Source organism: Pinus tabuliformis, chromosome 2_1, assembly GCF_031772625.1.
Source record: "Pinus tabuliformis cultivar Carrire ecotype Pingquan chromosome 2_1, CPIR1, whole genome shotgun sequence".
Lineage (NCBI taxonomy): Eukaryota > Viridiplantae > Streptophyta > Pinopsida > Pinales > Pinaceae > Pinus > Pinus tabuliformis.
This window is the reverse complement of record NC_142299.1, coordinates 830,214,100-830,241,251: the sequence shown is the minus strand read 5'-3', so window position 1 is coordinate 830,241,251 and position 27,152 is coordinate 830,214,100. Positions and strand designations below refer to the sequence as shown.

General features: G+C 38.8%; 1 protein-coding gene across 1 annotated transcript in view; it reads left to right on the top strand.

Moving 5' to 3' along the window:
- The window catches only part of LOC149203220 (DUF21 domain-containing protein At4g14240-like), a 210,673-nt gene that overhangs the window by 113,344 nt on the left and 70,177 nt on the right, over nt 1-27,152 (top strand). Inside the window, exons 5-7 of the mRNA XM_089403363.1 lie at nt 8,840-8,926; nt 9,222-9,293; nt 10,225-10,292. Coding sequence (XP_089259489.1) covers nt 8,840-8,926; nt 9,222-9,293; nt 10,225-10,292 — 227 coding nt within the window. The remainder of the gene's footprint in view (nt 1-8,839; nt 8,927-9,221; nt 9,294-10,224; nt 10,293-27,152) is intronic.

The window sequence follows — 27,152 nt, the reverse complement described above, 5'->3', positions numbered from 1 at the left end:
TATTTTCCCACCTCCCGCCCTTGTGACCTTCCATATAGCCATTCTTGCCCTTGCCTTTGGATCTATTGCATGAGTAAGCAGAGGGGCAACTGTTCTGATATTGACTGGATGATATGTAGGTTGCATTGGGTCTATAATTACACTTAGTATTTGTATGATGTAATATGCATATTATGTTGAAGAAAGTGTAACTAGGTTCGGTCTTCATAAATGTAATTTTGATATTTGTATTTATAAAAGAAAATAAATATTATTTTTGTTATTTATATCAATGAGTTTCTTGCTCATTGAATAGGTCTAGCACATGTTAAAGTGCTATAGGGAAGTCAAAGAGTCAAAAGAAATGATGAAGACCCTTAAGGGCATGTTACACCATGTATATACTTGTATTAGAGTCAAAAGAATACCTCCAAGCAAAGTCACAAGTCTCCTCCATGCAATGACATCACCAAAGAAGCAAATCTGAAGTATAAAAGTCAAGTTGGCCTAAAGTCTTCTAGTCGGCCTCAAGTCGACCTAAAGGAGGGACAAACCTCTATATATAGAGGCTGTCCACTCCTCCAATGACAAGCATCAAGCATCTCTGAAATCAACGAGAAAGGAAGTCGAGAAAAGGGTGAAGAAAGACGAGGAAAGGGAGCCTCTAGTGCAGCGAAGGAGGAAACAAAACTGAGCCTTGGAAGTCTGTTCTAAGGTCAAATTACAGTCACACGTGCGAGAAAGAGAGGGTCTATCTGCTGTCATAGCAACCCTCTACCACAGTCACATATCTCTCATTGTTTGGGCTAGAAACATAGGCCTATAAGGCCTCCTACTCAAGTGAAGAAGAAGCTCACTCAAGCGAAGAAGGAAGAGGTCACTTTCATAAGGTATCCCCTCACACATGCGAAGAAATAGGGCTGCACTGCTGTCACAACAAGTCTGCAACTATACCTTAAGAAGGTGCTCAGTTGGAAAGAAAATAAGGTACCCTTCATATGTGAAGGAGCCTACTAAGAATCAAAGAAGAATATCTCTTCTGGAGCAAGTATAACCAAGACTACTATCAGCTGCCGGAAGAAGAACGAAGTGCCGGAGAAAGAAGAACGAAGTGCCGGAAGGAGGACGAAGTGCTGGAAAAAGAAGGACAAAGACTTGACTTGTGCTTGGAGGATATTCTTGTCAAGGGTCTAGGGTTTGGCATTGATCAATAGAAGCTTCAATAAGAGAAATTTACGAAAGGGTTTTCCTCTCTAAGAGAGAGAGGTTTTGCCCTGGCAGAGAGCCAATATCTTGTGTTCTTGTTTCTTGTGTTTTGGTAGCAGTTTGATGAAGTAAACACACATACACTAATAATAAGAAGAAGATCAAGCTAACAAGAAGAATTGAAAAAGTGCTTCACAAATTGTTATCAAGTCTAGAAGAATCCTATTATCACTAATTGCCCTAGATTCTTCAACATATTAGAGTAGGATGCATTGCATGCTGATTCTCGAATTAACACTAATATCATATTCTTTTATCATGCTAGATTAGATGCATTTAGATTAGAGTTACATTTAGAATTAAATTTTTATTTCTTGTTGATTTTTATGGCCCAACAAAAGCATGGGCGATCCTAAGACGCCATGAAAACATGTTGCCTCGTGTGCTTAGTCTTTGATGTGTAGGTAACAGGTCTGCGATCCTAGGAGATTGCTGGTGTTCTCATGACCTCCCCGTTTGAGTAATGTTCATGCACTCTACTGAAAGATCATATCCCAGTTGGAGCCAGATGTTACCCACTACCTGTGGGTGTCACCTATAGGAGAAATTTTTTCTCCTATATTGTCTTCAATCGGTAGCCAACAACCCTTTGTAGCCACCAAATAGCTCGATGTGCCATCATCTCTGCCACCTGAGCCAACCATTATGTGCCCTCGCCCATCTGTCATGATCGTATGTTTGAAGGTGGACCTTCCAACCCTGAAGGTATGAATTTCATTATGTAGTTGGGTATTTTTGCTTACTTATCATGGACACTTATGGGAATAGAATAGTGGGGGATTTCGGCAGAAAGAATGGGCTTGGTCTGTACTTTTGTTCCCTTGTCCAACTTGGTGGTTAACCTTGTATCCTAGTCCCGTGGGATCTCCTCTATTGGCTAGTAGCTTTAGGAGCGGCACTACATGAGAAATCCTGATTTTGGTTGTGTGGTCCCACTTCCCGACACCACATACATAACTCCTTTCTGCTCATTATAATCCCATTCCACATATTTCCCATTTGGGTCCACATTTGTCCATTGGGTCTATTGCACAATTTTGTCAAATTTCCAAGGAAGCGGAAGTACCAATATTTTCAACAGGATTGGTTCATCTATCAGCAGTTCATGTGTCATTGTAAACCCATTCTACAAGTTATGTAATGTAAATGATGCTAGTTAGATTGTGAATGTATGTAACAACTTGGGTAAGCCTATTATTTTGGCGAGAGTTTCATCCTAGGAGGTTTTTCGTCTCATTGACTCATTTGTGTTTCTAAACACGGATTGTCGGCAAAGTTTTTCCCTCCATTTTCACCCCAAAGCTAGGGTGGAATTCTTCGTCAAAGTATTAGGTGAGTTCTAGTGTTCTAGTCGAGTCTTATGTAAAATTGATTTGGGAATAATTCAAACTAGTTGGCCAAATTATTTTATTACAAACCACTTGGTTTACTAGATCATATTATGTCGCAGATTATGTATGTAATTTGAGGGTCTAAGCCGATCGGGTATTCCCCTTTTGAGGGTTGAATTGTAAAAAATATTTAATGCATGGTCCTTCATACTTAGACACTATGGTTAAAATATTAGAGGGCGAAAACATAATTAATCCCCTCATGTGTCAATTAATTATATTTTCTGGCAAATTTAAATTAAAATCCTTAGCCAAAAAATTAATTAATTAAAGTCAAATTAAAATGTCTTAGGAAAATTAAATTCTCCAAGTGAAAAATTCGCGGGTCTTAAAAGAATTAATTTTTGGAGGTCCCCCACCAAGGGAATATTGGATATTTCAAGAAAAACTAGACCCTTGGACCTTGGTGGTTGAGACAAAGTCAAATTTTTGAGGGAATTAGCTCAAAATAATTAATTTTGAGCTAATAAAAGTGGAATTAAATGATAAATTAGAAAATTTCTCAAAAATAAAAGTTCTACGGCTAAGATTAAAAGATGATAGAGTATTTTTCGACGGTCGAGATTATTTTGACAAGGATCAAACAAACTAGTTGTTAGTTTTCACTTGGAGGATTTATCTATAAATTAGAGAGTCATTTGGGTCTCTATGCATCTAATTTCTTGCTAAGAAATTGTTGTTGAAGCTTTTATGTAACACTATTGTCCATTTGGGAACTTTTATTTTTATCATAATAAAGACTTTGGGGTGCAATTAAAGGTGTTCCATGTTCATTGAATTGTGGTATGTACTAACTATAGACTTTCCTATGTTGTGTGATAAATGGTAAGATCTGTTTTTCATTAGATAGAGAAAAAGTCATTATATTGATAGTTTTGGGCTAATCTTAGGTGATTTGATTTGCCATATGATTAATGGACTTTATTGAGATAAATACATAGTGTTTGCAGGTACTTCAGTCCTTGGTCTCCAAGTTCACAAACTGTGGGTAGGGATCAACTTTTTGTGGATTCTGAATATTTATGTGGTGGATTTAATCTTCGCTAAGGCTATAGTGTGCATTTGGTTTGTAAAGTATATTTTAGCCATTGATCAAAGAAAATATCCATAAAATTTTTATTTCTCATTTTTTTTTCAAAACCCTTGTATATTTGTAAAATAATTTGTAAATTATTTTTGCTAATTGGAGTTTTGAGATTTTATATATATTTGGGGCTTTGGATTAATCTATAGTTGAAGCTTGCACTTGTATATTTAAGCACTTATCTTGTTTAAAATTGTTATCTCATCATTGTTAAGTACTCTTAACTCAAATTAAGTAGTTAAATAACATAAATTAATCTTAACTCAAGATAATTTGACTCATAATCATTGCACAAACATCCTAGAACTTAGTTTGCATTAGTAACTTCCCTCCAAGCATAAGATTTGTTTATAGACTCCTAGGGCAACCCTTTTCCAATTAGCTTGAGGGATTCAATCCTTCTTAGTGGTTAACATAGTGACCTTGCAGTTGTCAGAGCCATAGTCTTTGCAGTGCCGAAGGCACTGGGTGGTTGGAAGTTGGAACATACGGGGAGGTCTTGTTAATCATGCCACTGCCTGCTTCCCATTGGTTTCTATCTCACAAACTACTCTGAAGACTATTTTTCAAAACAATTAAGGGAGAGGTTCAACTTAGACTAGGCATTTAATCTAAAATTAACCAACACCCTTGCATGACACCTAGTTCTTAGGAGTTGCATCTCATATAGGTTAGTTTATCATATTAAGCAGTGAGTGTCCATCCAGTTACTTGGTTTAAATTTGTAATAAGCAAGAATTGTGACTTCATCTAATTGTCTCATCTCTAAATCTAATTAAATCCTTAAGTCTTGCTAATTTTAATTGAGTAGCTAGGTGACTCATCCGTGTCTCCCAAGCGAGTTGGTTCCCAACTCGTTTTCCTTCACCTCATTCCATAGGGACTACCCCCCATAGCTTGCTGTTGGGACACAGCTAGAATGGAGTGGGCGGGGATAAGAGTGACAACCCCCACCTTGAGTAGTTGTCGCGGTGCCTGTACAATTTGGTCGACAACAGGGTCCACAAGGAGTTAGCATCCCTCTCTCCTTGTCCACACTCTAGGTCGGGCCTGGAACGATACTCCAAAGGTTGATGCAGCTAAAAGAAAGTTAAAAGCATAATTTGGCCACTTACATCAGGAAATGTACCATAAAATGCAAAAGATGGTCGAGACATAAAAATTTAGCACGTGGGCAAAAGCCAAACATGCGCTCTGCCCCTTATCATGGCCATCACCCTCGTTCCTAGTGACCCTATATGAGCCCCCTACATCATTAAGGAACCCATGATTGTCCAAACCCCTGGTGGGCCATGAACTACCCAACCTTAAGGGGATATTCACTACCATATCATTCACATCATGCTCTCATTCCCTGGAGCCCCGAGCAGTTATAAAAAAGAAAAATCAATAAAAAGCAAAAGGCATATGAAGAAGGGAGGAAAAAAAAGGCTGGGGTAACTCATGTACCACAATTTCTCCCTCCTACATCTATGCACCCAAGTGTGGGCTTCCCTTATTATAGCTACCCTTGTACCATGGCATGTGGCTGAAGCCTTCCCTGTTACTGCACTCCGTTCCATCACTATTTCACATGACACCTGCCATCTGGCGGATGTACCATGGACCTATCACTCCCTTAGAGGTTGAAACCACCTTATAGGGTCCTCAATTAACCTCCTTTTTGAACCTAGGGACACTTGTACATTCTAAAGCCCATTATGGAAGGGCATGCCACTATGAATTGCCCACATGGTTCCATGATTTGTAAGCTCATTTCCTTAATTGCACCAATGAATTTTTGTACTGGAAGGCGAGGAGATGCATTGAATCTTATACATATTTACAGATGGGTCTTCATCTTGGGGTTTGGTCTCCTTATACGGGATCCAAGCCCTCCAAAGGGTCTTAATGGAATTTATAGGGTGAGAGTTGAGAGCCATGGGCCTCCACTACAACAGAGAGAAGATAGCTACACCATGGGATCCTCAACACCACTTATTGCTTGTTCGTGTCCCACTAGTTTGATGATAATGATGCACCTGGACCACCTTGCCCAACTGGCTATACACTTGCACCCCTCACTTGGTAGTTGATCCAGGGCCTAGATGGGGTTTTGTCTCACCATGGGAGACAAGGGAGGGCTTGCATCATTGTTCCAGCCCTTGCAAATGCGATGCATGCTTGTTTGATTCAGTTGGAGTCCCATAAGGATGCTTTTGTGCCCCACAACCACTCGGGAGCACCACAAGTCATTTGCATGGAGATCAAAGGGCCACCCCCTTCATCACTGTTATTGGAGCCCTCTTATTCATTATGCCACACGAGGGACTTCAATAGGCCTTCCAACGACCCTCCTAGTTATTGTATTATCGTTTCGACCCTCTTGAGAGGCTTATTTTTCATATTATGGAGATATTTGGTGGGCTTGTCACCAAAGATATTGTTATTTTGCACATTATTTTATTATAGGGGCATGATTAGGCTACTCAAACCCCTTAGAGGATTGTATACATATAGGAGAGGTGTTCTCTCTCATTCATCATCACTTGGATTTGGGATATATCTTTCTAAAGATTTTGGACCTGCAATTTGTGGAGTGATTTGGATTATTAAATTTATTTTGATGTTTGGAATATTTTTGCTATCTCTCTTGGAGCTTCTATTTGGCACGTTTATGGATGGATATACTCTCTTTGTCATGTAAGTGTTCTTTTCATGCAAATTTCATAATGTTTCATGTCTAATGTATGGAATGCAATGTCATCATTTTACTTGTGCCCTAAAAATTAATGCGAATATATGAAACACTTGTAATCTTGGCTCATTGCATATGTTATTCATCTTGGCAAGAAGAAGGAATTTTCCTAGGGGTAGGTTTTGCACCTTTTACCTTGAAACTCCATCAAATATTGCATATCGAAGTATAAAAGTCTAAAGTTGCTGTGAAGCTGCATCCACAAAGAGCATAACTGCGTCTTTAGGCCTCCTTGAAGAGAGAAGTTCCTAAATCTTGATCATTTTGACTCCAATCTTCCCAATATCCAGGCATTGGTCCTAGATCCTTGGTGATCTCATTAACTTAACAAAATATCGTTCTTTCACCTCCTTTCTTCCTCTTTTCTTCCTCCTCTAAGGATAAGGAGATTTTCTAGGGCTTGGTGCGAAATTTTAGGGAGGAGGAATTTTAGGATTCCATCATTTATGTCTCCTCTAGGCATACTCTAGTTTTTAACGAATTCCATGTGTCCAAGTAGACGCATCCCAAGGACTCCAATCCTGTCTAGGATGGAAGGACTTGAGAGCGGAGACTAAAGGGACCAGGCATGGTTGACCATTCTAGGCCTAGGATACCATAATACGTTGTCATCACGTGGCCTACAAGGCTTATGACTTGCATCTCTTTGGACTTACAATTGTTGTCATGAAAAGCACTGGGTACCTCCCTAGGAGGAAATAGGGGCCTATCAAGAAAGGAGAAGTGGATGCACCACCAACATTAGATAAGCAACACAACTCTTAACATTTCAAAATAGATTATCACAACGATTTAAAGAGAACCACTTACTCATGAAATTGACGCACAACACCATAGATCAATTGAACATCCATTCATTTGCAAAGCATCCACATAGAAAAAATCTTCAAGAAAGTGCTCTAATTAATCATCCACAACATTAACCCAAAAATAGAAAAAGAGTTTTCTTTGAAAGTCTCTAAACAATATTCAATTAGGCTCCAAGGGATTTCTCCACAAATCCAACCATGGGAAATGAAAGAGAGAGCTACTCTTTTAATAGAGTTCAAATTTCATCTCTATAATTGTTTTCCTAGATCCGCTAATCTCTCCAAGCAATACAATAAAATAATCTCTTCAACCACTTCATTACTAAAATTAGCCATTAGTTGTTGAGATTCAGAATTCACTCCAAAAAGTTAGAATAAAAGTGCTAGGAAAACAATACAATAATGGTCTCATGTAATCAACTCCATGAGACAAGTCAATGATGTAAAAAAAGCGAGAGCTAGTTATGCAATAAATCCCAAGAATAGCAAGATGAAATAGGGCACCTCCCCAAGTGATTGACTATGCAACTACCTCCAAGAACAATGGATGAATCCTGCTTAGAGGCACGTGTGACCTCCTCCAAAGTGGATGCCTCCAAATATGTAAAACATGCCTTATAGGGTGTGAAGTGTACCCATGAAGATGGTCATGCCTCCAAAGATGCAAATATGCCCCTGGAGATAGAAAATGGCTCAAAAGTATCTCCAAAGAAAGATTACGCATCAAAATGTGTGATAATGCCAACCTATCTCCAATGCCTAGGTCTCATGCATGTTGTAGTGGTTATAGTGTACAACACAGTGAAATCGTATGTCCAACTTAGGAAATATTAAAGTACCTATGTATCTAATCATTCTCTATGAGGCCCTTGGCCTTGGGCTTCATCCTTAGGAATTTGTACAACCTATGTACAATTATACATCACATGTTTTATACACATAGTCCACATGGCTTGACACACAAGCAAAATATCCTTGTATGCACAACATTTACAATTCATATTATATACAGCACAGGGTTTTAAAACAGGATAATACGGAGACATAGACATATGCATGCATGTATGTGTGCACATACAGTTTTGCAATGTCGCTTAGAAATACCAATTTCAAACTATTTAACTTGTTATGTCTCTCTGGGTAATACAAAGACATAGACATATGCATGCATGTATGTGTGCACATACAGTTTTGCAATGTCGCTTAGAAATACCAATTTCAAACTATTTAACTTGTTATGTCTCTCACCAATCCTAGTAACATTGTTAGAAGTTCTCTTGAACATTGATGATTGACATCTAATGATATATGAGTAGAGTTTCCAAAATTTTATTTGATTATCTTATTCATTTTGAATCTTAAAGAAACAAGAAAAAGGAAACAATCCCAATATTGATATCTGCTATCATTTTAATACTTTTTTCAGTGCTCTTTAATAAGCTGTCACAATGCCATGGCTTTGATTTCTCTTCTATGTTACAAATTCTTTGCATGCAATCTTGAATAGAGTTTACGTGATTCTTGAGAACGAATTTATGGATATAAATAACATGTTTGATATATTTTCTTTTAGGTCCTTGATTGCATACTTGGGCACAACCAGTCTGCCTTATTTAGGCGTGCACAGCTGAAGGCTCTTGTTTCAATTCATGGACTAGAGGTAACAAACTCTGATTTTATGATTATTACTTAGTGGCGTTAGCTTTCTAAGCACACATGACATAATTATATTTAGCATATACATTGATTCTAAATTAAACTATGGTGCCATAGTAAGATGAAATTCTTAAGGTAATAATGGGGCGTTGGATCTCTATGATCGGGTACAACTAACGTGGTATAGGACTTTACCTGCTTTTACTCTATAATAAATGTTACCTTGTAGTTGCTATGATGAATAATTTGTAGTTGTTCTTTCTTATGCCTATTCATCAACATCATTTTGTTGATTCTAGGCAGGTAAAGGAGGGGAACTCTCACACGACGAGACGACTATTATAAGTGGAGCACTTGATCTTACTGAGAAGGTCAAATTCCTAGAAAGCAAGTTTTTTTAAGCTTGTTGGCATTTTTATCATGAGTTGCAGCTACCATCTATATGTCAAAAATTCTCTCCTTGTTTTTCTTTTTCGAAGTAAAAGAAAATAGTGTTTTTGTATTCTATAAAGAGTGGTAATACATGTTTTGGTGATTGTCTTTTGTTGCTAGTTAACTCAAAGTTTCCATGAACATTCTTGATTTTACTTGTACGAACATAAAATTTATGAAGATCATTTTATGTTCAACTAATTTCATGTAAACTTTTCTACCATAATGTACTATCCTTACACTAGGTCTAGATTTTATACAAATGTAATAGCTCAAGAATATTAAAGAATTGGTCTTGTTACCCCTCAATTTTACATAGGAGTACTACATATTTTTTTCGCTAAATTTGTGCCAACATCTGAGCCGATATTGTGCATGATTTGACAGGATTTCTAAGCCTAGGATTCCGTAGTCACTTGTGCCATCACGAGATTATGTATCATGATCAACCAAAAGTTGTGACCATGTACATTCTGTATAATTACTAGATTATGCTTAGTGGTCTATGTAAAATGTTTCTTTTCATACTCCACAAGCTCTCACTACTATTCTTAGGTGATTTAACTTTATGATGTAACATTTGTTGGACATCACCTAGTGGGATGTGTTTAATGATGTTAGTAACCTAATCGATGTGTTATTTCCTAAGTTTGAGTTAGGAGGAGGATACTACGTATGATTTGATGGTGATCTAACTTTTTGCCTAAGTTTGGATAATTAATTTTGATATAATAATCCTTATGCTCAGTATTTCGATGCTTTCTAATCATTGAGATTTAAAATATTATGATTTGACTTATAATAGAATGCTTGACAGACACAAAGTATACATTCGTCTTGTCTCTGATTGTTGGAAATGGTATCCTGCAGACTGCTGAGGAAGCTATGACACCTATTGAGTCAACCTTTTCTTTGGATGCAGATTTAAAGCTAGATTGGTAAGATGGTCTAGATTAAGCCATAATGAATAATGAGATAAAAAATACCTTTCTTTTCTCTATTTAAGTTTCATAGATTCCTATTTCTCACAAACAAATGGAAGTTGTAGCATTTTAAAACATCTAATTCAATGTGTCTGCCTTTCACACAAGTTGAATGAAAGAAATGTTATAATTAACCATAGTAACCCAGACTGGAAAGTGCTATCTATCAGGTGGTGGAAAACCATATTTCTGCCACAGCTGCAAGGAAACGATGCTTCTAATGAAGTATGTTAAAATTAACGGCCTTATGCCTCTATGGATTTACCTTCTCATTGAATTCTTAGTTAAGTTTGGCGGGTAAAGTTTAAACCAATACAAAACGAGATTTATATCAAGCTCCCATGACTATATAGAGGTAATATCCCCAATTTTGATTTTTCATTTGAGGAGATTAACGAAGTTTATTGGGGAGGTGCTAGGCATAACACAATTTTGTAGTTCGAGTTTTGGAGATGATTTCAGCTTGAGGAGCTTGGGTGAAAAGGCAAGATTGCAACTCATTGGCAGGTGGGGGCCACCAAGGGTGAGAGAGGCCTTCTTGTTGTTGTCCTTCTTAAGCTTAGGACAATTCCTTTTGTAGTGTCCATATTCTTGACATCCAAAACATTGGATTTTGGACATGTTTTTGTTATTTGTTCTTCGTGGACCAAACTTGACAAATTTACCTTTTCTCTTGGCCATGCTAGCAAATGCTTGCTTCTTTTATCCCACATCTTCTTTTGCCTTAAGTCTGGTTTCCTCTGTCCTGCATAGAGACCACATTTCACTGAGAGTGGTTGCTTCCTTCTTGGCATATATGCTTGATGTGAAGTTTCCCCACTCCTTAGGTAGAGCATTGAGTACTACAGTTGTCATCTCTCTGTCAGACATGACTTCCCCAAGCTCTTGAAGTTGATCTCTCATTTCATAGATTTTCATGAAGTAGGGAGCTATTCCTTCCTTTGTTATCTTCATCTTGTATAATTCATTCCTTAGAGATATTACTTCTCCAGTTGTGGATACCGAGAATAGCTCTACTAACTTATCATAAATTTCTTTTGATGTCTCAAACTTGGAGACATAGGGAATGAGAGAGTCGTTGATTGATTCTATCAGAATCCTTTGAGCTCTTGTCTCATCCTTATTGTACTTAGCTTAAGGCTTGAGTTTGTTCCTTAGCAGGGACAACGATATTCCCTTTGACATGTTCTAGGAGTTCATTCTCCTTGAGAAGCAGATCAGTCCTCTTCTTCCATGCAAGAAAGTTATTGGTACCTACCAATTTATTGCTTTCCTTGCAAAAAGACATTGATGTATATTTAGAAGGGGCAATGCACTTACTTGATAGATTTTGAGATGTAATGGATTTGCTTCCTCCTTGAAGGCTTGATGGCTTGTCTTCCTTGGATTTTGATGTTCTTCAATTTGCCTTCTCCAAGTAGACTTGCTAGATGATGAGATTTGCTTGATGACTTGTGCCTTGGTGTAGGTCCTGCTTCAATCTACCCTTCTTTGTAGGTGCCTTTATGTAAGGCCCTTTTTCTAGCTTTGTAGACCTCGATGAATGATGGATTGTAGATCCTTCTTGTCCTTGAAGTGATTGAGACTTCTAGGCTTGATGCTTCAACCTTGTAGATGCTTCTTGATGAGTGTTGTTGAGTTGCCCTTTCCTTGTGTGTCACCTTAGCTCTGATACCATGTTGAAGAATCTAGGGCAAACTAGGTGTAGAGCGATTCTTCTAGTCTTGACAACAACTTGTGAACTGCTTTTCTAATTTCCCTTTATTAGATTGATCTTCTTCTTCTTATAATTAGTGTGTGTTTACTTCATCAAATTGCTACCAAAAACAAGGAACAAGAACACAAAAGTTGGCTTGCTGCCAGGGCCAAAACCTCTCTCTCTTAGAGAGGAAACCCCAAAATCTCTTCTTATAGATATTTAGATGTTGAATGCCAGGACTCTTAACAAAGTAGGTTCAAATTTATCTCCAAGATATTTGTCACTAACTTCTGCACTGCTTGATTCACTGTCATTACTGTTCTCCTTCTCCTTATGCCTTTTACAGTTTTGTCATTGTCTTCGATACTTTCTCTTCTCGGTTTGTCACAATCCTTCGTTGATTACACTAGAGATTAGATATGTCATTGCTCGTTACTATGTATACCAATACGCAGTCTATAAGTCATATAGTGTATGCATTACAATGAGTGTCCTTTCGAAGGGTGCCCTGAAAATACTCTCTTTATGTATTTTTGTATTCTTACAGGCTTTCGAAAAACCCTACATATAGTTGAACCGAGACCCAGAAATCTTTCGAGAGTAGTTCTGAAACTCCTTCGATGCTCTAAGATGAATACTGAGGCCCTGAGATGTACTTCGATGCTTCACCAAGACTTTTGAGACATATGCAGAGGTAAGATTTCTGAGATATACATTCCAAGATTATATACACCGAGATATTTATACTAAGACTATATACATCGAGATTCCTGAGATATTTATGCCGAGACTATATACACTGAGATTCCTGAGATATTTATGCCGAGACTAGATACATACGGAGACTCTAATTTTGAGATATGTCCCAGCTCTTGTGGCGTATGCCGAGACATCGTCCTTCGAGCTTTGAGCTTCTGAGAGAAATGTCGAAGCTCTATCCTTCACTGTGTATTTTAGATATATGTCGAGACCTTTCCTTGTATCTTCAAAGACTTGTGATCCGAATACTTCTCTCTCTTGATTCTTCGTTACCCATGTATATATTCGAATACTTCTCTCTCTTGATTTTTTGTTACCCATGTATATATACAGGTCATTGATAATGCTTCAAGCCGATAGGAGAGATTTCAAATCTGAGCCGACATTCCAAGGAGGTATACTGTAGTTTGTAGAGTGAGTTTCTGCATGAAGATAGTGACATTTATCTTGAAGCGTTCTCTTTGATATTTTACCTTATGACTCTTATAATATTTATGATGAAACATAAGACTCCTAAAGACATCAAGAAGAAGTCTTTTATCTATGGTAAACACATCTTGCTCATGAAACCCATGATGCAAGGAATAACAATTTTCCTCATAAAATTATTATTCAACGTCATAATGAAAACTGAACCTAGTTATCTTTCCTTCAACAAACCTTGGATTCTAGTCCCGTGGGATCTCTTTTACTGACCATTTGGGTTTAGGGATGGTATTCAACGCGAAACTTGATTTTGGTTACGTGGTCCCACTCCCTCATTCGCATATATTACCCCATTTCCACTCATTATTACCCCATTCATCATTTCTCCCACTTGGGTCCACATTCCTCCATTGGGTCCTCATAGGGTTAGCTCTCCCCTTCCCCTTACTCACACCTTGGGTTAGGCTTGGAATGATGCCCTAGTGGTTGATGCAGCTAAAAAGAAATATAAAAGCATAATTGGCCACATTCAACAAGAAAATGTTCCACAAAATGAAAAAGATGGTTGGGATGAACATATTTGGCACACGGGCAAAAGCCAATACATGAGCTCTACCCCATCATCATGGCCATCACCCTGGTTCCTACAGGTTCTATGAGCATCCTTTATCATATAGGAACCCATGATTGTCCCAACCCCTGGTGGGCAATGAACCGCCCTACCTTAAAAGGGGGTATCCACTGCTACATCTCACACATCATGCTCTTACACCTTGAGCCCCGAGTAGTTAACTAGAGAAAAATCATAAAAGGAAAAAGGCATATAAGGAAGGGTGGAAAAATCAAGGCCGGGGCACCTCTTGTATCACGATTTCTCCCTCCTATATATTATAGACCCAAGTGTGGGCTTCCCTTTTATTAGCTACCCTTGTACCCCAGCATGTGGCCCAGGGCTGCCCCTTCTCATCCCTACTCCATTCACCTCTTTATCACATACCACCACCTTTTAAAGGATGTACCTTGGACACATTATCCCCTTTAGAAGTAGAAACCACCTAATAGGATACTTGGTTAACCCCATTTGGAGTTTGGAGACATTAGCACATCCCAAAGCCCATTATGGAAGGGAAGGCCATTATGAAGTCCCCACCTGTGGTCCATGGTTTGTAAGCTCTTTTACTCGATTTCTTTGATGAATTGTTGTACTGGAAGGCTAGGGGATGCATTAGATCTTATGCAGGATTGCAGATGGTCTCCATCTTGGGTTTGGTCTCCCTATACGGGGTCCTAACCCTTCAGAGGGCTACATTGGCACATGTAGGGTGTGTGTTGAGAGCCATGGGCCTCCACAGCAGTAGACAACACTCCATGGATCCCCGAGGATGTTCAGAGATTACTCGAGATTCACCTATTGGATGGGGTAGATGCACTTGGTTCACCTTTTCCAAGCCAGCCCCACAGATGCACCATGCACTTGGCAGCTGACACAGGACTTGAAGGATGATGTGGCGTCCCCTACACCATCATCGGAGCCCTTACAGATGATCTACAGGCATCTTCGACTTATTTGGAGACCCATGAGGTTATTATTGTGCCCCCACATCCACTGTGAGCACCACATGTTTATTGCTTGGAGAACAAGGGGCCAACCCCTTGCCCATCACTTTTGAGGATCCTATTCTTCATTATGGCACCTATAGACTTCATCAGGCCTCTTGGAGGGCCCTACGCCATGTATTATTGTCATTTGACCTCTTAAGAGGCTTATTATTTCATTTGTGCGCTAGTTTGGTGGGCTTGTCACCAAAAGTTAGGTTATTAACACATTATTTTATTTTTGGGGCTTTTGCAGGCCTAAGAGACTAATTCGAACTCCTCATTAGTGTATAAGTATAAGTGGGATGAGTTCATTTTCTCATCATCACTTTGGATTGGATCTCTCTTCTCTTTAGAGAATTTCACATTTTGTCTGTGATGAAGAATTGGAGCATGGATGAATTTTGATGTTTGGATTGGAGTATTTTTATCTTGGAGCTTCTTTATTGTCAAATTGTTGATGGTTGGATATGTTCTATTACGTGTAAGTACACACTTTTAATGCTATTCTTGTTTTACTTTTGTCATATGCATCGGATGGGATTTTCGTTGTAATAGGGTTATTTGCTACATTGCATAATTGCAAATTCGTGGAATTATTGTTTCTATATAGCATATCTCAATGTTTGGGCCATGTATGTGAATGAAATCTCCTAGGGATAATTCCACTGGGTAATTTATCTTGATAAGCCACCGTGGTCACTCAATGAATACTTTCTTCACCTTTCCCTCTCTCTTCTAGGTCTAGGTAAGTTGGGTCACCTAGGGCATCATTTTCCTAACAAAATAGCCCAAGAAAAAGTTCGATCTCCTAGCTCTCCTGCGCTGGTGTGTCCTCAAGACCTCCTCCAATTTTGAAACTATTCCGACGGTGGAGTTGTGAGATAACCCAAGCCCTAGCTTTGAGATCAAACTTTGTCCTAGTGCTCCCAAGGCTAGTTTCTCATAGGATCAATTTGACACCTTCAAGTGAAAATCTTGCTTTGATCCTTTCCCCCTCCTTGTTTGGGTTAAGAACATCATTGGTTGCTAGATTCTTCCCCCTTAAACTAGGTTGGGTCCACTTGGTCCCGTGTGGTTCCACACTTTTGAAAAGTCAAATCTTCAAAAACCATTCGGAAAGTCAAGTCCAATAAGGATTTTAGCACTGGGAAACTCCTTCATAAGGCATATTTCTCTAACCTAACCCTCAAATCCTCACCTCCTCATCCTAGAAATCTTTGTACCTTGCTTAACAAGCAAGTAAGCTATATTCTTAAAACCCTTCTAGGAAAAGGATTATTAGGGTCATTTCACATCCATTGGTTGATTCATCCTTCACAAGTGACCTTCTATATAACGGGTATCCTCCCATCGGTGAAAGTCCGTAAAGAGTAGGGAGTCTTAGCTGAGGTGACAGTGGGCTAAGCCTCCATCGTTGCCCTTTGATCTAGCAATTGTCCCTTTAGGAATCCCTTTTATGCCCCTTGCTAATTTGAGTGGTAACACTGCCCACTATATCGCATCTCAAGAACAGTCAAATAACAGAAGTAATGGATCCCTAGATGCAAATGGAGACACATTTTGATCCCTGTAATACCAATGGGGTTGATGTTAGTAATTTGAGGGATCTCTTTAAGCCAAAGAAGCAAATTTTCATCCCTAGAATCTTATTTGTGAAGAAGCCATTAACTTACAACAAAATAGTTATAAATCCTACTTTTTACATTCCCTCCAGTCTATGAAATTGAGGATGCTGGTGAACTCAATACTGATCTTGTGACATATTCATTCCATGAACCTGGTGATGTGTGAACTAAAAAGTTTCTTCCTTTACCCATAATAGCCATTTTGAATATGGTACTGCTTGTATTTTTATTGAAAGAGAATGGTTTTATTGTTGTGCAAACATGCAGGTTCATTTGAACGATTCATTGCTTATCGTAGAAAATATGCCTCAGCCCTCTAACCCTGCTTCCTTCGAAGATCGGAATACAGAAGGGGATGTTGAGCATGATGCTTTTGAAGTTGAACAGTTTACAGAAGATAAAAAATCATCCATTGGCTTCCTGTACCTTGTGAATAGTAAATTATAGTTAGGCGTAACAATTATCATTCCTATATCATCGATTTCGATAGCCCTCCCAATTTTGATACTAAGATTGAAGGTGACATTGGCACTCCTAGAGTGGCTGGACATGCTAGAGGAGACCCCTGCTCATACTCAGCTTTTCAGGGGCACAATGACCAGACTTTTAAAGGGGTTCATGATAAATATTTTACTGAAAGCCTTATTCAAAATGCTGATACGGAGCCAGCTCCTCGACCCAATTCAGGCTGATATTCTGGCAGCATCAAAATGACTATGGATTTATGTGCAATATCTCCTTTAAAGATCGAGCTTTGAATACAGAGATGCACAAACTGAAGGATACACCTACAGTGCATTTGAATGATGATTGTGTGTGGTTGAGCCTTGGAAACTTATAGTCCGAGATATGTATCCAACAAGGTGATGGTTCTTCGTGCATAGAATTTGTGCAAGAAAATGTGGACCTCGATCCTGAAGCAATTCTATGTGAAGTTGGCATTGAAGGCAAATATTGGTAGATGACAATGATGCAGTCCAAAGAGATCAAAGCCAGAGGTTGAAATTATGTTAAAACCGGCAAGATATTTGCTTAGCAATCGGTCACAGGGAAAGCATTGAATGCTTTTCAGAGTGTGTTTTGTTGATAGCAGCTATATATGCTCAGAAGAAAAAGATACCGACATTACTGACAATTGTGAATGTGAAATTTTTTCTCTATGGCATAACGGAAATATTATTGCAGCTAATAATCAGACAACTGTTTAAACACACACCATTACTTCACTGTTGATGTTTGAAGCGAAAGAGAGGGTAATGCTAGACTGTTTCATTATATTCGGCCTGAGCAAGGAAGACCATTTTTTCAAACCACTATTAGGGTACCTGTGCAGTTAGATCTCAGAACTAAAGCACACATCAAGATTTTTGGATATAAAGCTATGTTGAACAACACTCGCATAGATCTTGGAGAGCATAAAATGATGAATGGCATGACAATTGTTCCTTGAGCTAATACTCTGTAAACATCGTTTCCTAGACGGTACAAGGTTGGGTGAAAATTGTACTATTATAGTGGATAAGATCTTGTCTCGAAAGCCTTTCTGGTGACTTGTGCAAGATTACAGAGAACTGTTAGGCCGATTAGTGCCCAATAGGACTTATCTAGAACATGGAAACATGCAAGGATGAGCTGTTTTAACTTTTACTTTTTTGATAAATTGTCTAAAGCTCTAAACATATCATTTGCACTGCAAAGAAGGTAAGGATTGAAGTTGAGTGCATAGCGTTCATTGACAGTCTGTGGGACAAATATGCTATCAAGGAGGTTTTCATGCCTAATTCTGAGGCAAATATTTGTCACGTTGTTTGTAAAACTATGCTACAGAAAGCAAGTATAATTCTTCTCACTCAATGGCCACTTTGGTTAAGATGATTACCAGTATTAAAGAGATACTAGGCAGTCTTGACAAATATAGTGATTTGTTTTTTAAAAAAAGGACATAATTATAGGGTATATCCATCCTATATCTAACATCCAACATTCTTTTTCAGTCCTCAGCCTAGATATGCAGTAGCAGGTGTTTGATCAATATAGTAAAAAGTTAAAACGAACAATCTCTGGAACTAAAAGACATTAAGCGGATTTGCAGAAATTATCGCAGCCTTCTTCAACACTGGATAGAGAAAGCCTGTAGCAGCACAATCTCATTCTTGCATTTACTAGAAGTTTGTTTGATTCGCTGATACCCTACTTTGTGCTTAGCCCACCGGTGACAAAGACTCTGTTGGAAACACTGAGAGGTGGGTGAATCAATATTTCAGTTCAATTAGTTAATTTTTAATCTTCAGAGCATTGGATAACATTAGCATCAGATCAAAACATAAATCAACAACACCATTCAACAACGCACAACATCAAAGACAATACACAAGATATTTTTAGGTGGAAACCCTTTCGGGAGAAAAACCACCGAGCACTTTTAATATAGGTCTTTAATAATTACATCAATAGGAAGCTCCAACTTCCAAAGTTCTCCAGTAACTGCTGAAAGGAGGCTCCAACCCCTTGATTTATCTACTCCAACTAAAAGGATGCTCCAACACCCTGATTATCCAACTTCAACTGGAAGGATACTCCAGTACCTTGATTCACGAATTTCAACTGGAAGGACGCTCTGACGCCCTGGTTTTTATTAGCTTCGACTAAAAGGATGCTCCAAACCTTGCATAGTCTCCAACTTCCCTAGCACCACCCTGCCGTCCCGAAGTGTTCTCAGGCTCCAACCCGAAGGAGACTCTAATCTCCGTCTTGCACCACCCTACCACCCTGCTCAGCAAGCCACCACTTGCCCTGAAGACTCTAACCTTCAATTCACCACAGTGGACCACGTTTCACATTTTTCAAACTGGATTCACTTATGCTCAATAGAACAATTTGCTGACTCTGTCGGTTGTATTCCACTGGCACTGCATTGCCTTCGCTATTGAGCAATAGTCAAGTCTTGCTATCACAATACCTATACAAGTGCCAATGCTAATGCACAATCCGATTTGCCACAAGTTTGTCTTGTGCCCAACCTTAAGTTGTTTCACTTGTTGCAATTCCCATCTTCACCAATTCATGCTCAAGTTATCAAACCCTAGCGATAATATACTTTTGCATTTACATCAATAAAACTTAACAATCAGTTCTTGTTATCTACAACACCTCATCGACACAATTATACTCACTTTGCCAAACTTTGCTAGCAACAATGCTTAGACCAGTGTTCTTAAATCTCAGTCTGTGTTATACTTGTACAACTGTAGTACAAACCAAATGCTCATGAACAAGGACTAGCAACGTCAACAACTCAACATTACAAACCTTGCATAAGTAGTTCTTGCCAACAGAAACCCTATCTTAATAGCTCTTGCTCTAGATATATATGCCTATGGAAAATCCTAGCAATATTTTGATTAGCCATAGGTCAAGATACTCTTAATAGTGCATCAAACTCTAGATGGTCAATTCTTGCTTAGCGATATGTCACTATTATCTAGTAGGTCACACCAAGCAGAACTTGAAGACCCCATGGCTTAATGTACATGGCACTCATCAAAATTTTTCAAAAGTCCAAAAGTCAATAGGAACCTGTTGACCTTTTCTCTCTCCTCTCTCTGCTTTCTTCTCTCTCAAATTTCGCAACCCTGCTGGGAATTGTATTAAATGTTGCTGGTATGATGACTTGTTGTAACAGGCTTAGGCAACTTGGGACTTGATCTTCGAGTGAGTACACTCTAGAGTGTTTTTTTTACTTAACTAATTATTCTCGCTTTTCAACGATGAATAACTAGCTGACTTTTTTCATTCGCACACCTCCAAAGCTGGAGTGACAGTTTGATGGTTCAGCCTTGGGTCCGTCCTAATGCCTAGAGTCGATGTATATTACCATACTAGGACATATCTAAAGTATTGCAAAATTTGATTGGGTTTTTATAGGATTTTTTGATTTATTAAAAATTCCCGTAGGACGGGATTTATAATTAAATTCCTTGTAGAATTTTCAATAAGTGAGCTTAGAAGATGTTGGGGGCGTATAAGTACTTAAAAATCATGCTCTCCATCCCAAAATTTTTTGAAGGACCACTTTAAGGGTCAAAAAATGACTTCTAACCCCTCAAAACCCACTTTTTCCTATGTTAGTGGCAAAAATTTGCATAAAAATTGAAAAAATTAAATAAATGGTGGACAAAATAAATATTTCCACAAGTCACAAAGTCAAAGAAAAGTGACATGGCATCAAGTGAAGTCAAATACCAAGTGAATGATGACTTGCAAGGCCAAATTGGAGGTTGGGTTCCCAACCAACCTAGCCACTAGTTGACAACTAGATATGGGCCCATGAGTTGCCTTGTCAGCAGGCCGAAATCCTCAAGTAATCAACACATATTTAAAGGGATAGTTCAAGATCTGTTAACTCAGTTTTATTTGGAGCTTGTGTCCACTTGCAACTACACTTACTTCACTTCACTTGACAGGTAGATAGGGCGAGTCACATATGGTACGTTGGCAATCTCCCATAGTCAATACGCAGATCCAATTTTGAGCTTCAATTGATGGCAGTTAGTTGGAGATAACGACCCAAATTTAGTGGAAGTCTGTCCCTCTTTACTCACCTTCACACTTGGCTAGCATCTAAACTAACACATCAACAATTAAGGAAGGCACAGGTTGAGAGTATAGTACATTGCCTAGTTTGTTGATCTCCACTGCCACCTATGACAATTCGACTTTACACTTGGCCAGACTTTGCCACACATGGAGATTCAACCTCTCCTTGAGATTATCATCATTTATGCCACTTGTTGAATGATATTTCATTGTGATTTCCTGCCATTTGTGTATAAAGAGACGCATTGGGATCTATTGTTTTCATGGTTGAGAAGCTCATGCTTGGGAAAACTCTGGTGGATTTTGTACTCTCTTATTTCTCTAATAAAATCGAAGACTTTGGAGGTTAGAAGGTGCTTGGTCTTGCTTGTTGATGGAGGTAACTTGTTGATATTTTCGTTTGTTTCATATCTTGTATGCTTAGATCCCTGGACGGATATTGTTATTGCAAGGAAGTGATTAGTAAGTATTTTCTTTTCATTTGGAAAACTGTTGCATTTGATCTAATTGTGAGTATTTGTGAATAGCTCACCTTGATCCTTTTCTCTTGCAAAGATTCCAACTATTGCTAACAAGCATGTGGAGTTTTGATGTGTACTTGCAGGTTGTCTCTAATTTACAAGTGGATTGGAATTATTCATTCAACCCACTCCCAAAGGGCATCCATTGTGATCTTAGAGGGATATTCAAGAGGGCTCCACTAGCCCGAATTGGTTTTCTTCCATCAATCAAATTTCGAAATAAAATTTGGCTACTTGTTTGGGTTTTCCATTGAAAATCAAAGTATTAGACTCAAAGTTGGATCATTGTTTCAACAATGGTCATTTCTTGATCCAAAGGAACAAGCTTTCTTGTCCCTTTGATCAAAGCTCAAAATTATTTTCTAATTCAATTGAAGTCTAGTTCAATCTTTCTCTAGGATCTCTTAGATTTTTTTAGCTTCTCATTTTCTCATACATTAGATCATTCATGGTAACTAATTCATTCTTTGTCATTGTTCATTTGGCAGAGGATTAGTTTGCTCATTAGGCAGATTTCAAGATTTGTTCAAGGCAGCCATAAAGAGTAGAGAAGGGGCATGCTGGCAGCCTTCGAAACTTTCCTCAAAGCAACCCCAATTGCCTCCTGAAAACTGACCTTCAGTTTAGGGCCTAGGCCAAGGCTACTTGGGAGCGGGAGCAGAAGCAGGAGTGGGAGCAGGGAGTGACATTTTTAAAAGCCCCCGGGTCGGGAGCGAATCGAGGAGCAATTTTTTTTATATAATATATATTTTTCTATGTTGCCAGGAAACGTGGGTGCGGGGACGGGGACGGGGACGGGGACGGGGATGGCATTTTTGGAAACAGGGTGCGTGGGTTCTTCGGGTAATATAATAATATTAAATTTTAATAATTATATTTTATAAACTATAAATTTATAATTAATAATATATATGAAATTTGAATTTGTATATTTTTTCAATTTTAAACAAGAAAACTTTAATGAAAATCATTTAAACATGCACATCATTGAACATTCAACATTGACATTGAAATTTCAAAATTTATCACCAAAAAAACTGTTTTTTTGAATCTTTTCCGTGTAACCATGACACTGTGACAGCTATGTGAGAGAGCTCAAGGCTACTACTAAAACTGAAAATTCAAAATACATACTAGGATAAATGCTAGACTCAGCTATTTTGGTGAAACTTGGGACAGATTTTGTCACACACAGGCTTTAAAATAACTATGGAGCTTAGGTTCATTTGCAAGGATGCCTATCAATGAATCAGGCTGTGGTCGTACAGACCCTTCCTCCTACACAGCCAAGGAGTGTTAGCATTTCTGCCTCCTGCTCTAATTTCAAGACAGCTTCTCTCCTTATTGAAATTGCTCATTCTGGCTGGAGCTTGAGCTTGTAACTTTGCTTTGAATGTTTAGTCTGTCCCATATAAAAACACAATTTTTTCATAGGAGATTCTTCTCAACTTGATAGTGGTCTAGAATTTTCTTGATGTCTAATCATCCACCTGCCCCATGCATGGTGTGCTCTGTGGTAAAGCAATCCCAAAAACAGTGGCAGCCTTACCCTTCCACAAAACATGCTTATCAGTCTTTGTTTCCCAATAAAATTCACAGCAGCCATCTGATGGCTTGAGGGATAGTTTGTCTTTGAGTGCGAAGCTCTGCCTGAATATTAATTATCTAAACATAAAACATCTTCGCAGTTTTTAGAGATTACTTGGTGTACAAGTCTGTAGAGACCATATATGATTTAGGCATATTTTCCTAGTTTTAATCTTAACATGATGTTATCAGAATGCTGTCAGAAATTGGCAGATTTTGATACTTAATTTAGCCATTGTCCAAAATAGCCCTTCGCCATTTAACAACATCCGCTGATTATAGCTTATGGCTGGTCTCAATCCTACTTTCTATTTGACCGAAAATGTCTGAACCTGTATGTGTGCATTTACAGTTTATAATTTGATGGTTATTTGGCTCGGGAATGAATGTTTCATTCCAAATTGATTTACAAGAATTCTTAAAAAACAAGACTTGTAAAAAACATAAAAAACCGGGTGCGGGTACCCGTGCAACACAGGTTTTGATGGTAAGGACCGTGGAAGAATGTTTCATTCCAAATTGATTTACAAGAATTGATTTAGGTTTTTTAGGTTTTGTTATAAGTTTTACCTTTGTTATAAGTTATTTTTTAAATTTCAATAAAAAAAAATTATTTGAAAATTAAATTTTTAATATAGTTTTTTTTATGAAGAACCCAAAGAACCCGAAGAACCCAAAGAACCCAACCCGAAGAACCCGAAGAACCCAAGAACCCAAGCACCCGAAGAACCCAAGAACCCAAGAACCCGTTAAAGGAAAAGAACCCAATTTTTTTTTTGAAGAACTCGATTCTTCATGGAAGAACCCGGTTCTTCTGGGTTCGTCTGGGAAGAACCCGTACTCGAATCCGGTACTTGGGTGCGGGAACCTGGGAGGGGTTCGAGAACCCCACCCCCAGGTGCGGGTACCCGTGCAACACAGATATTTTTATATATTTTGATGCATATATGTCAACAAAAGCACGTAGAATGATGAATTAGATATAAAAAAACATAAAAACATGGATTAAACCATATAACATCAATCATCTAGAAGTTATAATCTTCATCAACCATGTCCACAAGTTAGTAACATACAACATATCGAGTATGTTGATTGAAGATTCATCAATCTTAAAATTTCAAGCTTTCAAAATTCAATATATAACACTTGTCATCATTGATCACTAAATTTATACTTGTAACCATTACCATTACCAAGTAACCAAACTATAACAAAGAATATCTAACATGAAATGAAATGTTTCAACTTTCAACTTTCACAAAACATCATATTCATAATTCATTACCAATGAGTTATAATTGCCAACTTCAAACTTCAAACTTAAATTGTCATATATTGTTTACAAAAAATATCATAATAAATATGAAAGAGTCAACAATTATAAAAACTACTAGAAACTAGAAAAGACAAGTAAATCTATCATTTACTGCTTGGGCCTCTTGCGATGAGAAATGTCTAATTTATGAGAAGCTCTTGGTCTATTAGGAGTCTCCTCCTGCATTGTCAAACGACCATATCCAAAACCAGAACCAGAAGGCACATGACCTCCATGTGAGGATGTACATGGAGGTGGCAGCAACAAAGCTTGTGGAATTGGAGCACTGGTACTGGATGATGGGGGTGGCATGGCTACTGCTGTTGCACTTGCTTCATCATCATCTTTCAAAAGTTCTCTTTCCAATTCTTCTAGATGTATAGCTCCATCCTCCAAATTATCTTCCTTTGGGTTTTTTTCCCAAGTCAGATATGATATATCAGCGCAAGCTCGCTCACAATAATGTGTCAACAACTTCAAGTTGTAGTGCACAAAAACTAAGCTTTTTGCTCGATTTTCATTGAGGTTGTTTCTTCTCACATTATGGATGAAGCTATAGGTGCTCCAACGCCTCTCTGCAGAAGAAGTATTTACAACCTGTGAAAACACTTTTTTTGCCAATTTTGCCAAAAGTCCCTGGCCGCCATACATGTCCCACCATGTTATGAAAATTCCTAAACCTGAAATCCCTATTGCAACAACTGATATTACTTCTCCTACTTGTTAAACCATACAAGTTATTTACTGTGTTCTACGGTAAAAATCAAAGTAAATACAACTGCAACATTCACTATTTAAAATTAATATGCCGAAACAAGAAACTGAACAAGATAGAGATACAACACAATGACATAATTATTTGTGGACAAATGTCCTTGGAAAAACCCAATGTGGGAAAACCGGTGCAGCAGATGAGGGTTTCTTTATTATTCTTCAGCAAAATCCTCATGTACAAGATACAACCAACAGAATAGAAGAGGATTCTTTGTGAGAATTTTTACAAACACTTCTCGACGAGTTTCTGATCCAGGAGAGGACTTGCTGCCCCCTCTGTGTCTCATTGCATCAGCGCCTACGTGAGAACTACGCTATCCCACTGTCACACTACCTTTGCGCTGTCCTTTGCGTTACAACCTCTGTGTTGTCCTCCTTCTGCTCTGCATCTTCTGCTCCTGACCTTCAGACTGACGCTGATACCCTCTCTCTCTCCTTCTCACCTGCAACTCTTCCTCTGATTCAATTTTCACTTGCCTAACTTCGACTAGTGAGAAAATCGAACTTACTCGGTTAATTGAGTACAGTGATGCGGGGGAGCGGCCCCCCCCCCTACGAACCCGCTCCCGAAGCGCGCTCCGGGCGGGAGCGGCTCGGGAGCACGCTCCCCAAATCGCTCCCGGACGGGAGCGATTTTCGGGAGCGCGCTCCCGTAAAAAAATTTGCGCTCCCTGGTCTGTGAGGGAGCGCTTCAGGGAGCGATCGCTCCCGCGCTCCCGGAGCGCTTTTTAATGCCCGGGAGCGATCGGGGAGCGATCGCTCCCTGATCGCTCCCGGGCATTAAAAAACGCTCCGGGAGCGAATTTTAAATTTCCGGGAGCGATTCGGCGGAAAAAAAATCCGCGGACCCGAAAAAAACAAAAAATTAAACAATTTTTTTGGATTTATAAGCCCAATGGGCCAAAACAAAATCATTCTAATGAGATTGAGGTTGAGTTTGAGAGCAAAGGAGCAAGGAGCAAGAGCTGAGGAGCAAGGAGCCAGAGCTGAGGAGCGAGGAGCAAGTGCCGAGGAGCGAGGAGCAAGCTTGCAGAGGTAAGTAACTTAATCATTTAGTTAGTTTAGCTGGTTAGGTAGTTAATTTGGTTAGTTTCATTTACCTGTTTGAGTTTAAAGATCATTAATTTAAATTAAATTAATAAATTAAATGAATTAATCCCAATAAACTAAATTAATTTGCAGATTCAAGACTCAAACCCTACAAACATCAAACACGATGGACCTGAGCATTTTTATTGGCATTTTCCTCTTCCTGGTCCCCTTTCTGGTTATTATGGTGGTGGAGAGTAGGAAACGGAGGGGGCCTGAAACTGAAGAGGTGGATGAAGAAGCCGGAGGAAGTCAAATAGGTGAAAACCCCAGTGAGGAGGATGTGGAGGGTGAACATGAGGGTCAAAAAACTAAACAAGACCAAACTCCATTGTGGAAATATGTTCAGAGGCCTGAAACAGGGAGAGGGGGTGGAACCACTAAATTTCATTGCCCCCATTGCAACACTGATTTCACAGGCTCATACACCCGTTTGAGAAGACACCTTTGCGGGAAAAGGGCATGGGATGGAGAGAAACAAATAGGAATCAGAACTTGCGACGCGGTGTCAACAGTTGATAGAGCCAAATACATAAAGGAAGAGGAGGACGCCCAATACAAAGCAAAAAGATCAAGGGGTTTCTTTGAACCAAGCTCACAAAGAACTCCTTCAGCATCCTCCCAAGGCAGTGGATATGGACATGGAGGCTCAGGGTCATCATCTTTACGCCGTAGAACCATATCAGATTTCCTTGATGAGGGGTGTAGGAATGATGTGGATTCAAAAATTTACAGGTTCCTCTATGCAAATGGGATACCATTCAATGTTCTACGCTCACCTTATTGGCACGAAATGGTTTCTGCCATAAATGATGCCCCTAA